General features: G+C 40.7%; 1 protein-coding gene across 2 annotated transcripts in view; it reads left to right on the top strand.

The window, feature by feature from the left end:
* WDR63 (WD repeat domain 63) overlaps positions 1-16518 on the top strand; it is a 53670-nt gene that overhangs the window by 1662 nt on the left and 35490 nt on the right. For both annotated transcript variants that reach the window (XM_030573803.1, XM_030573804.1), the window contains exons 2-3: positions 9386-9524; positions 11778-11819. In XM_030573803.1, coding sequence (XP_030429663.1) covers positions 9401-9524; positions 11778-11819 — 166 coding nt within the window. In that variant the 5' untranslated portion in view covers positions 9386-9400. The remainder of the gene's footprint in view (positions 1-9385; positions 9525-11777; positions 11820-16518) is intronic.

Here is a 16518-nt window from a genome sequence, read left to right as displayed (position 1 = left end):
GAAGTATGCTTTTAAGTTACCAGTGTTCCTTTAATTTAGATCTGGTGACACAGACAACAAAATAACAAAGTATGTTTTTGATACTTTGCTGGTCCTGTTTTGTTCTGTAGAAGTATATTTGATTATTCTGGTCTTTTAAATTGTAATAAATCAGTTTTAAATTAGTAATACACACAAACATGACCTTAAGTGGTTCAGTTAGGCCACTAATTAATCATTCTTCCTTCTCAGTTTAGACAGCATCCCTTGCATTGCTCATAACTAATCACCTTTCTCTTTCTGTGGCACCCAGCAACTTTGTGGATTTGTTTCATAACTCTAATTTTTTTGGTCCATTAAACAATTTGGAGAACATTCTGATCTTCATTTTTCTTCTGAGAGTCTAAGGCTCGGGACTGAACGTTGGTTTCATGATGCCAATTAATCTGTAAACTATCAAATACAAAGTTGTCAGATGATGTCTGCTTGGACATTATAGTTAATATATGATCTTGTTCTGGCAACTTGTGCTGAAAATTGACTCCTCATAGTTTCTGAAAGATTTTAGATAGTAAATTACACGTATCTGTGGACATAAAGAGCCTGCAGATAAAATGTCTGGTTTATTTAATACTGGGTTTTGTATATTATATTATGTTTTTCAATAACTATTCTTTGTATACATGTTTTGTACATTCTGCTGTTATTTTTCAAGTTTAGTGTTCAGGTATTTAGTTAATGAATCATAGAATCACAGAATATCAGGGTTGGAAGGGTCCTCAGGAGGTCATCTAGTCCAACCCCCTGCTCAAAGCAGGACCAATCCCCAGACAGATTTTTGCCCCAGATCCCTAAATGGCCCCCTCAAGGATTGAACTCACAACAATGAACATGATTATAAAAATATTGCATTTGGGTATTTATAGAGAAATACATGTAATGGAGTCCTACTCTTATGCAGTATAAGAAGTGAGAGCTCTCTCTCTCTGAGGATAGGAACCGAACATGGACAAAACATTTCTGCTTGATAGTTCTTTTTGTGTGTTTTGTACATTGTTGACCATGCTGTCAGTGCTTAATAAAAAGTGACTAACAAAATGTTATTCAAGTAATAGTGGAAGTTGTACTTAACTTGGCAGAATAGATTCTTGTCAAGATTGATAGTACCTATTATGGTTTGTGCTACAGAGAAGGTGAGACAGCATAGTCTAGTGGCTACTGTTCAGGAATGAGAATCAGGAGACCTCATTTTTAGTTTTTAGTCTATTTCTGGCTCAACTTCATGAGCTGAGGCAAGTCACTGAGGGCCAGATTTTCAAAAGTGTCCTCTGAGTTTGGGTGCCTTGCTTTTTTAATCTAAGACACTATTAGATCTAAACTTGGGAAACCAAATACGGAGGTGTCCAAAGTAGAGGCAAGTCCTGAAAATGTTTGCTTTAGCTTATACGCTAAGGACCAATAGGTTACAGGAGACCCTAGCATAATACCAAAGTGAATGTTACAATATCTGAGAGTCTTTGATTCATGTCAGCTACACGTAGGGGCTCTTAAAGGTTAAGGCCTTGATTCTCCACTGCATTGCACTTTGTACAGTCACATACCTCTGAGTAATATGTTGCCAAATCAAAATGGTAGCATTTTATATCCACTTTGCATAGATGTAAATGGTAGGGGCCTGGTTCTGTTTCCAGTGAAATCTATAGAAGTTTTGCTGTTGAGTTCAGCAGGAATAAGATCAGCCCTAAGAGTGTCCTAACTACAGACAAACATGTGCCTAGAGAATGACAAATTTTGAGTCAGAACGGATGTATTGTTTTTGAGATTATTAAGGAAGGCTAATTAGATTTGTTTCCTAACTATATTGTAACAAACAGGGGTGGCTCTAGGTATTTTGCTGCCCCAAGCACGGCAGCGAGGCTGCCTTCGGCGGCTTGCCTATGGGAGGTCCCCAGTCCCGTGGATTCGGCAGCAGCCTGTGGGAGGTCTGCTGAAGCCGGGGGACCAGCGGACCCTCCGCAGGCATGACGCCGCAGGCAACCTGCCTGCCGCTCTCACGGCGACTGGTAGAGCGCCCCCCGTGGCTTGCCGCCCCAGGCATGCGCTTGGCGTGCTGGTGCCTGGAGCCGCCCCTGGTAATAAATGTATGTCCATCTGTCTCCCAGCTGGTCCCTAAGTGGCTTCTGTGGGTTCCAGATTTGAACTCCATCACTCAACTCAGTTACATTTCACATTCCCACCCACCCCCACAATCTTCCTGCCAACCCCTCACTTGTCTGTATGACCTCTCAGTTGTACAGAGGATAAAGGGGGGAAAATTAAACTGGAGAGATTTTTAAAATTTATGTTAAAGAGATTTGTTTGTGAACTCTTGTTCTCAGCACAGTAGCTTTAAAGTCAAGCAAAAGAATGGAACATGGGGATATCTTATATACTATTATGCTTTGTAAATTGTGTTCTTAAAATAAGTCATGTGATTAATCTCAGATATTTCAGTGTTTCCTCTATTCATGTGACTTATGGTTTTGATTACTCACTAGAAACAAATCAAAATTTCCAGTCTGGATTTATTTCAGTGTTGAATAAGGAAGTGGTGAGATAAGGGAATGTGACTGTACTAAATATTCAGTGGTTCATCTTGCCCTCCAATTAATCTTCAGAATTACCGTCTGGTTTGTTTGTGTTGGAAAATTCTGTCTTTCATCCAGGGGCTTCAAGCTTTTGGCTCAAGTTAGAGCAGCAACAGGAGCTCTTTGAGGGATCAGGACCACAGACAGTGCCAGTGGGCAACAATTGTTTTAAATTTACAATGGTATGGATTAGTAGGGACTTTCTGTGTGTAAGAAAATTGATCTGTATACTTGCATTTGTCAATCTTGCGCCTTTCTTTATGGTGTGCCATGCAGGATGTTTTTTTGTAGGGCTGTGCTTGGAGGTTTTGACAACATTTTCTCTATCTTTTTAGCCAAATCTTTAGCATAATATGCCCATAAAGATAGATTGCCTTTCTTCTTGTATTTTGGAGCAGCATGCAGTCATTCTAATTAGACAGTCCCAACACATTTTTAAAAACACAGAGGTTAAAATGTGTCTCAGAACTGTAAGATAAGCACATTAGTCAATGCAAAGCCTGGGTTCAAGAATATAGATAGGTAAGAATCAATGAGTACATTTTATGCACAACAAATATATTTCTATATATAGGAAAGCAATTGGAAAGTGAGTTTAGTTGTATATTAGCAATCTTCAGTAGAAATTATTATGGACAAGTTTCATGATATCAAATTAAGATTGAGTAAACATATGGTAAAACCTTGAATCCTTCACTTTAGAGTCATTCCATGTAAAATTAGTAAAGATGTTTCTTCTCAGAATGTGATTCAATTGTAAGTCCTTGTTAATTCTCATAAAATGGAAGTTCCAGAACTGCAGTGGTTTCAGAGTTCTGGAACATTAACCCATCTTGTGCAAGTGCGGTTATGACTTATGGTAAAAGTAAGTGGTTTATATTTATACAACTCATGAATGGATTTAAGCAAGGGGACCATATTTGCACTAATCAGTCATGATTAATAATGTCTTAAATGCAGGTGTTGCCCATCACCTGTCATTTCCATGCTCTGATAAAAGAGGAAAAATAGATTATTTCTAGATTAGTTTTCTAGTTTGTTCATGGTGAAACAGAAAACGGCGGGGGGGGGGGGGTGTGCGGGATCCCAAATATTGTAAAAAAAGGAGAATTACAGTTAAGCCTGACCTGACTCCCATTGAAGTCAATGACAAAATATATACTGATTTTAGTGGCAGCTGGATTAAGCCCCAAATCTAGAATAATAGATGACCAGTTCTTCTTCCCTTCGCTAGCAGCTGCCTCCAAATTAAATTTTTACATGTTCTGTCTGTGTAGGGCAGAATATGATATTAGATTTCTTATTCATTCTAGAATGATTTAAGAGTAGTTGGCATAAAAAAAGAGAAGCACTAAAGTTTCTCAATGTGGGGAGGAAAATAGTTAAAGGAACATCCTAACTTTTAGTTTAAGTTACAAACACACACATCTAGACTTATTTCTTTTAACGTACGAACTAAGGCTGTTGATTAATCGCAGTTAATTCACGCAATTAAAAATATTAATTGCAATTTAAAAAATTAATCATGATTAATCATAGTTTTAATCGCACTGTTAAACAGAATACCAATTGACATTTAGTAAACATTTTTGAATGTTTTTCTACATTTTCAAATATATTAATTTCAATTACAACACAAAATACAAAGTGTACACTGCTCATTTTATATTTTTATTACAAATATTTGCACTGTAAAAATGATAAAACAGTATTTTTCAGTTCACCTCATACAAGTACTGTAGTGCAATCTCTATCATGAAAGTGCAACTTACACACTTAGATTTTTTTTTTGCTACATATCTGCACTCAGAAACAAAACAATGCAAAACTTTAGAGCCTACAAGTCCACTCACTCCTACTTATCGTTCAGCCAATCGCTAAGACAAATACGTTTGTTTACATTTATGGGAGCTAATGCTGCCCACTTCTTATTTGCAATGCAGGGCTACCCAGATGATTCAGGGGGCCCAGGGCAAAGCAATTTCAGGGCCCCCTTCCATTAAAAAAAGTTGCAATACTATAGAATACTATATTCTCATGGGGGCCCCTGCGGGGCCTGAGGCCTGGGGCAAATTGCCCCACTTGCCCCCCTCTCTGGGTGGCCCTGTTACAATGTCAACAGAAAGTGAGAACAGGCATTCACATGGGACTTTTGTATCTGGCATGGCAAGGTATTTACATGCCAGAGATGCTAAACATTTGTATACCCCTTCATGTGTCAGCCACCATTCCAGAGGACATGCTTCCATGCTGATGATGCTCGTTAAAAATATAATGTGTTAATTAAATTTGTGATTGAACTTCTTGGGGGAGAATTGTATGTCTCCGGCTCTGTTTTACCCGCATTCTGCCATATATTTCATGTTATAGAACTCTCAGATGATGACTCAGCACATGTTCATTTTAAGAACTCTTTCACTGCAGATTTGACAAATGCAAAGAAGGTACCAATGTGAGATTTCTAAAAATAGCTACAACACTTGACCCAAGGTTTAAGAATCTGAAATGCCCTCCAACATCTAAGAGGGATGAGGTGTGGAGCATGCCTTCAGAAGTTTTAAAAGAACAACACTCCAATGCAGGAACTACAGAACACGAAGCACCAAAACAGAAAATCAATGTTCTGCTGGTGGCATTTGACTCAAATTATGAAAATGAGAATGCGTCGGTCTGCACTGCTTTGGATTGTTATCAAGCAGAACCCGTCATCAGCATGGACACACGTCCTCTGGAATGTTGGTTGGAGCATGAGCTTTTGTGGGTGAATACCCACTTTGTCGGATGCATGTAGTGGCACTGCATGTGTGACTATGTGGTTCTGGCGGGACCCAATTGAGAGTGCCAATTCAGGACCAATTGCTTAAACAGGGCAGTCACAGCCCAAGGCTGGGGTTTTTCCACCTCTAAGGCAAACCAAACTAGCCAGACAAAAATGACTTCGGTTTCACCCCACTGGCTAACCACAAGTCACACAAGCAATTTCCTTAGACACTCCAGTCTCCCAGTTTCACCACCAGTGCCACCCGTCCTGGGGATGAATGGTTATGAAAACCAACACCCCAGTAAAAGAAAAAGGTTCTCTCGATCCCAAAGGACCAAGCCCCAGACCCAGGTCAATATACACATCAGATCTTACCCACAAATCACGCTGTTGCCAATCCTTTAGAATCTAAAATCTAAAGGTTTATTCATAAAGGGAAAAAGGTAGAAATGAGAGCTAGAATTGGTTAAATGGAATCAATTACATACAGTGATGGCAAAGTTCTTAGTTCAAGCTTGTAGCAGTGATGGAATAAACTGCAGGTTTAAATCAAGTCTCTGGAGTACATCCCCTGCTGGGATGGGTCATCAGTCCCTTGTGTAGAGCTTCAGCTTGTAGCAAAGTCCCTCCAGAGGTAGGAAGCAGGACTGAAGACAAGATGGAGATGAGGCATCAGCCTTATATAGGCACTTCCAGGTGTAAGAACACTTCTTTGTTCTTACTGTGGAAAATTACAGCAAAATGGAGTTTGCAGTCACATGGGCCAGTCCCTGCACACCCTGCTGAGTCACAAGGCGTATCTGCCTCCTCTCAATGGGTCAGCTGTGTAGCTGATGGTCCTTAATGGGCCATCAAGCAGGCAAAGCAGAGCTACCACCCACTTGTCTGGGATCTTTCCCAGTAACACAGCACAAGTTTGAAATATAGACAGTATATAGCCAATATGCATAACTTCAACTACAACATGATACAGACATACAGACAGCATAATCATAACCAGTAACCCGTAACCTGGTCTTAGACACTTTATATGACCCCCTTTATATAAGATCTGGTGCCACTACAGGACCTTGATTGCAACCCATGTTCTATATGGTCCCAGTTTATATCAATAACGTCACAGCATGCATCCGACTAAGTGGGTATTCACCCACGAAAGCGCATTCTCTAATACGTTTGTTAGTCTGTAAGGTGCCACCGAACTCTTCGCTGCTTTTATGGATCCAGACTAACATGGCTACCCCTCTGATACATGAATCTTTAGCGCATCTGGCATGTAAATATCTTACGATGCTGGCTACAACAATACCATGCAAATACCTGTTCTCACTTTCATGTGACATTGTGAACAAGAAGCGGGCAGTGTTATCTCCTGCAAACATAAACAAATTTGTTTGTCTGAGCAATGGGCTGAACAAGAAATAGGACTGAGTGGACTTGTAGGCTCTAAAGTTTTACATTGTTTTATTTTTGAATGCAGTTATTTTTCGTATATAAATTCTACATTTGTAAGTTCAACTTTCATGATAAAGAGATTGCACTACAGTACTTGTATTAGGTGAATTGAAAAAAAACGGTCTCTTGTTTTTTACAGTACAAATATTTGTAATAAAAATAAATATAAAGTGAGCACTGTACACTTTGTCTGCATTATAATTGAAATCAATATATTTGAAAATGTGGGAAATATCCACAAATATTTAAATAAATGGTATTCTATTAACAGTGCAATTAATCATGATTAATTTTTTAATCGCTTGACAGTCCTAATACAAACCATTTTAGGCTTCTTAAAATACCTTCTTTAAGTTTTTCTCCTGGGGAGTCTCTGATATTGTTTTATTTTATTTAAATCTCACCTACGTTCAGTCTCAGGTCCTTTTTGGTGAATATGCTGTCTGTCCAAAGAACACTGGAGGGAGCTCCCTTTAGGGCTCATCAGTGTTGTATCATGACCCTCCCTCTGCCCCATGATATGAATGCAGGGCCTTTCTTTTATTACTATTAATATTGTGGTAGCACCCAAAATGTACTAGGTGCTATGCAACCACTTATGACACTATGGTCCTTGCCCCAATTAGCTTACAGTTCTAAAAACTAGTTTCAAATTTATATGCCCATGTTATAGAAACCTGTGGCACAATGCAACTGCCACTCCAGCCTTCTTTACTTATGCTTAAATCTTCTGGTTGTTCACTAATAATATCTGACCTAAGAAAGCCTGGACCAATCTGGTTGTAAAAACTGCTAGTTAATTGGATGCTATGTGTATGTTTTCCACATGATGGTGCTGCAACTGTGTTTCATGTTTTTTTTGTTTTGTTTTGTCTTGTCTTCCCTGGCCCATACTGCTGGCAGGATTCTATATTTATGTCAAGCAGAATAGACCCTTCTTACAACCTGTGATCTCTGCTTTTCTAATTGTTTTTTAATATTATAATAATTTTCATTGTACACATAAAAAGCTCTGTTGGACTATTTCAGAGGAAAAGAAGGCAGAAGCAGAAAGCTGTTTTCTTGTGATTCTTGTAGGTATTATGACTATGGTGACCACTCTGAAGCAGAAAAAACAGCCTCTATACTTCTCTTTCCTAAACCCTCTCCCCTATCCTTTGTTAGGGAGAAGTGGGAGGGAAGAAGGAGAATGAAATAAGCCAGACAGCCACTAGTTGAGCCTCCATATGTATATAGAGAATAATGAAGTCAAAGAAGAAACGTGTGTGACTGTATGTTGTAACTAATTGTACCATTGTTCAAGTTTGCCCTTAATGGTGTCAAACTAAAAAGTCAATTGAGACAAGTGGCCAGTTATTCTGGATTTACAATGGTGGGAATGAGAACAGAATCTGGGCCTACATCTTTTTCACACATTCAGCCTCATGTGTGATTTGTGGATATTTTAGGTTGAGGTCCCAGGTTAGGCTGAAGGAAAACAGTACTGGCAATGTCCAGCAATTGAAATGCTATGGACTGTTAATTGACAATGAGGAAAAAAATGATGAACAGCAAAACCAGCATGGTTTGCTTGAGTCAGTGAGTCTTGACTGAACTACCCACAAATCCCTAATTTTCCCCTGTGATAAAGAAAACTGAGATCAGGGAATGGCATATCATTTAACTGGTCATTGTGTCTTCTCTGATATTATCTTCACTGTACTGGAATTTGCTCCTGTGGAACTGGAATCCTCCAAAGATGGGAGTTACCTGTCTTCAAGAAGTTTAGGTGAGAGGAAGGAGTGAGACACTGAAAACTGTAGGTAGCACAGTTTTATTCATTTCGAGCTGTGTTGAGACAGTAGCGCCAACAAATTCTAGCTCGAATAAAAATACAGATAAATATCTCTTTGGTAATACTCTGTACATTACTTCTGACAAAAATGCTGTGTGCAGCTATGCTCCTGCCTATGTTTAAAAACACTGGGACAAATAATTACATCTGTGGTACTCCACATGTTCCATGGAGACTGTAGCTTTGTTTGTGCGTGAAACCTACTCTCACTATGTTATTTACCTTTTTAATTATTCAGACCTGGAACCATCAATATTATAAATAGTCTACAAAGGGGCTTGTCTACATGGCACAGCAGTGTGCGCAAGAGGATGTAATTTCTAAACTGTACTGCATTGCACGCCAACTGGCCCATATCGACACTGCTGTCACACATTAAAAGTTCCCTAGTGACCGCCCTACATTAACACACTATTGAATTTTTACTGCCAGATAGTGTGCAGCGTACTGGCATGCTTTAAAATATCACACACCTCTAGCGCACACTGCTGTGCTATGTAGACATGCCCTAAAACAGAAGCAACAGCATTTTCCAAGTATAAGATGCCATGTGAAAAGTACAGTAAGTTTGGGGCATAAACGTTTAGACAGTTCCTTTAGACATGGATGAAAAATACTTTAATGATAATCTGTATAAATGTAAGCCTTGGCCAAACTTCTCATTTTGGCCAGCGGCAAACTTGACCCGTTGATTACAATATATTAATGCTATATATAATATCTTTCCAGACAGAAATCTGAAAAATGTTAGAAAGTCCAAAATCCAGCAAGACCTCTGCACTAAGTGCCAAAGGCTCAGTAAAGAAACTTAAAATTAAAGGAGAAACCAAAGCTAAAGGATCAGCCAAAGGCAAGCGAAAACAGCTTGGTATGTATGATACTACAGGGGTAAAGAAAGATGTTGCCTAGATTTACATGGCAGCTACTTACATTGCTTGGGTTAAAATGTTACAAATATACTAAGTACATTAAAACTCACTCGTTTGCACCAATGACTGGGAGACCTGTTATGAATTATTACAATTTTGTGAATTAGCAAGTAAATGACCAAAACACAAGCACCATGGACATTACATCACACAATTGACTATATTCATTTAGAGAAACACAGTTTAGATTTACTATGTGGCCTAGTGGATAGAGCACTGGACTGGGACTTAGGAGACCTTTTTTCTATTCCCAGCTCTGCCACTGGGCTGATGGGTGACCTTAGGCATGTAACATTACTGCTCTGTGACTCAGTTTCCCCAACTATAATGTGGAGGTGATGATGCTTATCTCCTTGTAATGCATTTTGAGATCAACCAATGAAAAGCTTATGAGAGCTAAATATGATTTATTATTATTGCTTTACAATGAAGACAGAGATTTAAGTACAGGAAAATATTGAGCTATCTCAGGTGCCACTGTGCAGAAAATGTTCAGTGTTTAATATTTAATAGTGACCACCACCAATGTACTCTCTTTTTTTTTTAAATGATATGAATTATCACTGTAATAATATGTAACTTTACTGGAGTGCTCTGGTATTATATCTCAGCTGAGAAGTGGGGAGGGAGAGTTAGCAAAGTGCAGCTTAGTGAGGCTCTTCTGTATATTGTAAGGAAAGAGTTTCTGCAGTGGTGTAGGCAAATTCACCCAAGAGGTCACAATGTGCTGTCAAGATGAGTGTCAAAATTGGACTCCGTGTGCTGCTGCACTGCTCTAAGGGGCGTTGGGCTGGAGTCATGTCTGGAGAGGGCCAGCTGACCACAGCAGAAACCAGAAAGGAAACACACCTCAGTGAATGGTATCAATAAAAACCTTTTCAACTAAAACAATTATCAGTACTATCAACAACAGGTCAGCACTCCAATCTAGGTGTGGACCAGGGTCAGTTCATGAGTGTAGCCTGAAGGCCTGTGTCCCCAGCCCAGGAAGGACTGAAACCACACCCAGAGTCCGGATCAGGGCCTTTTTCTCAGGGCTTCACTTGTTATTCAAACACAAAACTCACAGAGTAACACTAAACAAAGCTATTCCCCAGTATTTCTTCTGGCCATCTGCCTGGGGCTATGTCTGTACCTCAGAGTCTATGCCAGCACAGCTACATCAGCATATGCTGGCCTAGCCCCCAGTGTAGACACAGCACACACCAACAGAAAGAGATTTTCCAACTGGAGTAGGAACACCACTCCCCAAATGACATTAGCTATGCCAGCAGCAGCACTCTTCTGTCAACATAGCTGTGTCTGCAGGTCTCTGGTCTGGTCCTTGGGATCTCTGGCTCCCACAGTCAAGTGCTGAAGTGGCTCTTGCGCAGGAGCCTCCACCAAGCATCCTCTCTCCTCGGTGGTCAGCCTAGAATGAGCTGGGCTGCTTCCTTTTATACTGAGGCAGCAGTTGGAGCATGCCCATCCTGGTCTGGGGGGCAGGACTTTGGCTGCCCATAATGTGGGGTTAATCCTTTCTTGGCTAGTGCAGGGTGTGCACACCTTCCCAATCATTATGTCTAATGAGTGCTACGCAGCAGAGCAGACAATGCCAGACCATGAATCCCTTCCTGTCCTGACCCATTTGTAGGGTTTGTAACCATCACATAAGCTCAGGGATGCACAATGACTCCTGCAGCTCCGTACCCACTCCACCACTCTTTAGAAAGATGCAACATCGGCTCCTCTGAATACCAGCCAGCTCTACTGATCAAAGTGTTTAGGGGGACTCGGTCATTTACCATCCCATTCAGTCATGACCATGTCTGGGTGGCAAGTTACCCGGGGGATGCTATCAGGTAGAGTGCTGTGACTGCATTTGTGGCACAAGGTAGGAGATTTCCTCTTTGGTGTCTTGAGCACCCGTTCACAATAAACATGAATTTTACGTTTCTCTCAAAATTCAAAGAAATACCAATGCCTCCTTAAAACACATTCAGACATGCATTCGAATGGGATTCGGTAGTTTCTTTTGTAAAATCTACATTGAATAGAAAGTGTATTGTGCTGCCTCTTCACATGTTAGATTTTATACATTATAAAGAATATGTTGCCACTTGTGTATGTTACGAAATTAAAGATTGTACAAGGATAACTAATGTATTAGAATTTTTTAAATGCCACCTTAACATCATGTTATCGTATTTCAGGTAAAAAAGATGAGGAAGAGGACATATCTATGGCTAGCATAGGTAAGTTCCATTATTGATCAGGATTTACAGTAACAATTTTAGAATATTTTACAGCACCCATAATCACTGAGATTAATAATGTAGAAGAATAAGGAAAGATGAAGAAAAATAGATGAGAAAGAATTAGAAACGATGAAAGAGTACATCTGCCTGAACTAACTAGTAAAGTACAATTGTCTGATCAGCAGGCAGCTTGGTGTGGAGTTGGATAGGAATAGCTTTCCCAGTCTAGGAGCCTGTGTTATCAGGAGTTGAAAAGAGGAGATGACAGCTTGTGCTGAAGAGAGCAGTGGTTGTCAAGGGGAGGTGAAGTGTATTTACCAGATGATATTATTGTAAATTACCTGCAGTCAAAAGAAAAACTTTCATGTTTAAACAAAATATTTAGATTTCCTTTAATCATCGTTAAACCATTCTTAAATCTGGTTGGAAACAGATTTACAATCCATTTCACTGGGGTGTACCATTACCTGCACCACAAGTAGGAGCCTGTTTCAGCAAGGGAGTGGCTTGCAGAATTAGGTACAGAAATGCCAATTGCTACCTCAACCACTTTTTCCTTAGTGGATATTTTTATGCTTGGATATTGTAAGAGCAATTTTTGTTTTTAATAAGTTAAGTCTAGATATGTTCACTTGTCTCAAATATTGTAGGATTTTTCACACTTTTGTAGAGCCCTCTTGTTATGCATTCTTTTGGACAGGTTTTGCAGTTTTTGACCTCAATTGAAAATTTGCCTGAGAAAAGACTACTTGGTCAGGCTCAATAGGTTACATTCTCAGTTGGATGTACTGGCATTTACTGGTGCAGCTTTCATTGCTAAAAGCAGTTTGCACACCTGAGACATCTTGTGGCAAATTAGAATATACTCCTCACCAGAGGATTTTATAAAAAAGGCATGAATCACTTCTTTCCCCCGAGTAGCATATTATTCAGTACTACGTGCTGATGGATGGAGGTAAAATTACATGGTCTTAGAAGTTTCACCTAAGCTGGGGTAAGTTGTGTCTGCTTTTAATAAAGACAGAATATGTCTAGTTTTTCAGATGTTATGTTTATGATGTTCCTGGAAAGTCATCAAGAGAAACAAATAAGAATTGTGGCTCCACCTAGTGGCGAACAATAGAAGAAAAATTGATCTCTCTATGAGTACGTCTATACTACGGGATAATTCCGATTTTACATAAACCGGTTTTATAAAACAGATTGTGTAAAGTTGAGTGCACGTGGCCACACTAAGCACATTAATTCGGCGGTGTGCGTCCATGGTCCGAGGCTAGCGTCGATTTCTGGAGCATTGCACTGTGGGTAGCTATTCCATAGCTATCCCATAGTTCCCGCAGTCTCCCCCGCCCCTTGGAATTCTGGGTTGAGAGCCCAGGCGCTGATGGGGCAAAAATCATTGTCGCAGGTGGTTCTGGGTAAATGTCGTCAGTCATTTCTTCCTCCGGGAAAGCAATGGCAGACAATCATTTCGCGCCCTTTTTCCTTGGATTGACCTGGCAGACACCATAGCACGTCAACCATGGAGCCCGTTGAGCTTTTTTTTTTTTTTTTTTTTTTAAACAGTCACCGTATGTGTACTGGATGCCGCGGACAGAGACGATACTCCAGCGCTACACAGCAGCATTCATTTGCTTTTGCATGATAGCAGAGATGGTTACCAGTCGTTCTGTACCGTCAGCTGCTAGTGTAATTTGGCAATGAGATGACGGTTATCTGTCCTTCTGTGCTGTCTGCTGCTATCACGGGTGCCCCTGGCTGACATTGGCCGGGGGCACAAAAGCAAAACTGGGAATGACTCCCCGAGTCAACCCCTCCTCTATGGTTTCTAAAAATAGAGTCAGTCCTGCCTAGAATATGGGGCAAGTGTACTAGAGAAGTAGTGTATCAGAGAGCACAGCTGCTCTGTGTCAGATCCCGCAGAAATGATGGGCTACATGCCATTCACGGGGGGTGCCCCTGCAACAACCTCACCCGTTACTTCCCTCCTCCCCCAACCTTCCTGGGCTACCGTGGCAGTGTCCCCCCCATTTGTGTCATGAAGTTATAAAGAATGCAGGAATAACAAACAGTGACTTGTTAGTGAGATAAAATGAGGGGGAGGCAGCCTCCCCGTGCTATGACAGTCCAGGCAGGACATTAAGCGGTGCGGGGGAGAGGAGCCCAGCATGCCGCTGCTATGATAGTCCAGGCAGTACAGAATCTTTTCTTTACACAGGAAAGGGAGGGGGCTGATGGAGCTCAGCCCCCAGTTGCTATGATGAGGACGGTTACCAGCCGTTCTGTCCCATCTACTGGGAATGACCAGGAATCATTCCTATTTTTACCCAGATGCCTCTGAGGCCAGCCAGGGGTATTCAGCCATTATCAAGCATGGGCTGATGGTGACAACAAATAGCAGTCATATTGTACCGTCTGCCACCGGGGAGGGGAGAAGAGCGGATACTGCTCTTCACTGCTGCAGCATCGCGTCTATCACCAGCATTCAGTAGACATAGGGTGACATTGAAAAAAGTCAAGAAGCAATTTCTTTCCCTTTTCTTTCACATGGTGGGGGGAGGGAGTAAATTGATGAGCTATACCCTGAACCACGCCGGACAATGTGTTTGAACCTACAGGCATTGGGAGTTCAGCCAAGAATGCAAATACTTTTCGGAGACAGCTGTGGACTGTGGGATAGCTGGAGTCCTCAGTATACCCACCCTCCATCCCTCCATGAGCGTCCATTTGAGTCTCTGGCTTCCCGTTACGCTTGTCACGCAGCACTGTGTAGCCTGGAGATTTTTTTTTCAAACGCTTTGGCATTTTGTCTTCTGTAACGGAGCTCTGATAGAACAGATTTGTTTCCCCATACAGCGATCAGATCCAGTATCTCCTGTACGGTCCATCCTGGAGCTCTTTTTGGATTTGGGACTGCATTGCCACCCGTGCTGATCAGAGCTCCACGCTGGGCAAACAGGAAATGAAAATCAAAATTTCGCGGGGCTTTTCCTGTTTACCTGGCCACTGCATCCGAGTTGAGATTGCTGTCCAGAGCGGTCACTGTGGTGCACTTGGGATACCGTGTGAAGGCCAATACCGTCAATTTGCGGCCACACTAACCCTAATCCGATATGGTAATACCGATTTTAGCGCTACTCCTCTCGTTGGGGAGGAGTACAGAAATCGATTTAAAGAGCCCTTTAATCGATATAAAGGGCCTCGCAGTGTGGACGGGTACAGCGTTAAATCGGTTTAACGCTGCTAAAATCGGTTTAAACGCGTAGTGTAGACCAGGCCTATGACTGTTAGTTTATACAGAATTATAGTATTTGGAAATGCAAAAGATCCTTTTCTCTAAAGATGCTCTCTCTGCAGGAGTCTCATTCCTGGTTCTTAGCTCCTTAGCATAAAACTAGCAAAATTCCCTTTGCTCTTTAGGGATTTTTGGCCCCTGAGGATAGTGATAGCAGGTTGAAGTGTGAACTGTGGGCACAGGGCACAAACTTTGTAATAGTATAATAAACAAACAGGAACCAGTGTCCCCAAAACTAAGACTCTTCTAAAAGTCCACCACTAAAAATACAAGGTGATTCCAAACAAATGGTACAGCATTTGTGGTGTGTGGTAATAGAAGGGTTTCATTTGCACTCACTGGGGTTGACCTGCAAAATTTGTTTGTACCTTTACTACTCATGAGTAATGTCACCATCCCAAAGTCATGCTGATAGTACTTGTTTATGGCCATGACCCATTTTATGTGTCTGTGATACATTATTTCATTTTTTATATTTCAGTATATAGGAAATACATATATACAGTATATATTACAGTCATATAGGAAGACACTAGTCAGAAAAGCTTTTAATCAAAAAATTTTGACTTGATGCTAAAAACTTTTGCTCAGGAAAGCATCGTCTGGCAGAATTACTGATATGAGGAAGAATTTCAAGATCAGCTCTTAGTTTTGTATTATGATTTGTACTGGAATCCTTCAGCAAATAGGTATTATGATATAACCTATTATTCTGGTTATTGCTTTTAATTTAGTCCCATAGAAATAAGTGGTCAAAAAGTCATTTTAGGTCATCTAGCCTGCTCTGCTGATGCAGGACAGTTGCCACAGTATATTCCCCAGTGTTCTGTCTAGCGTAGTTTTCATTAATTTTAAATGGACATTCATTATGCTCCATGTGACACTGAAACTGAATCAGGGTAAGAAAATGTTTTTATGTTAACGCTGAAGGAAAAGATACTATGCAGCTGGTTCAAGCATTTTTTTTAATCATCTGCTACAATTGAAGTGCAGTACAGCTGTTTTATTATATGAGCTATTTGAAAATCACCATTTTTCTCAGTTAGGACCTTTGGATACAAAGAGAATTACATGACTAATTGCTTGGGTTTCCTTTCACTTTTCTGTTAGATGGGGGGGATCTTCTGCTTTCTCATAATTTCCCAATAAGGGGATTCCAAAAATAATATGGGTAGGGATAGGAAAGTTACATTGATTTTCCCCTGGGTACCAGTCCAGTTAGTTGCACCCTGGACATCAGTCCTGAACACTCCACACAACATATCTTGAGGACTGTTACACATGCATGTGGTGCTGTCCCTCTGCAATACATTCCATTCTCATGAGCCAACTGGAGATTAAAGTGAATGAAAATCATCTTATTGGTGCACTACAGAGATCTGGAGTTTTCTCCAGTTGGCT

This window comes from Gopherus evgoodei, chromosome 8 (assembly GCF_007399415.2).
Source record: "Gopherus evgoodei ecotype Sinaloan lineage chromosome 8, rGopEvg1_v1.p, whole genome shotgun sequence".
In the NCBI taxonomy this organism is placed as follows: Eukaryota; Metazoa; Chordata; order Testudines; family Testudinidae; genus Gopherus; species Gopherus evgoodei.
The sequence above is the reverse complement of the archived record's forward strand: the minus strand, read 5'-3'. Positions and strand labels throughout refer to the sequence as shown.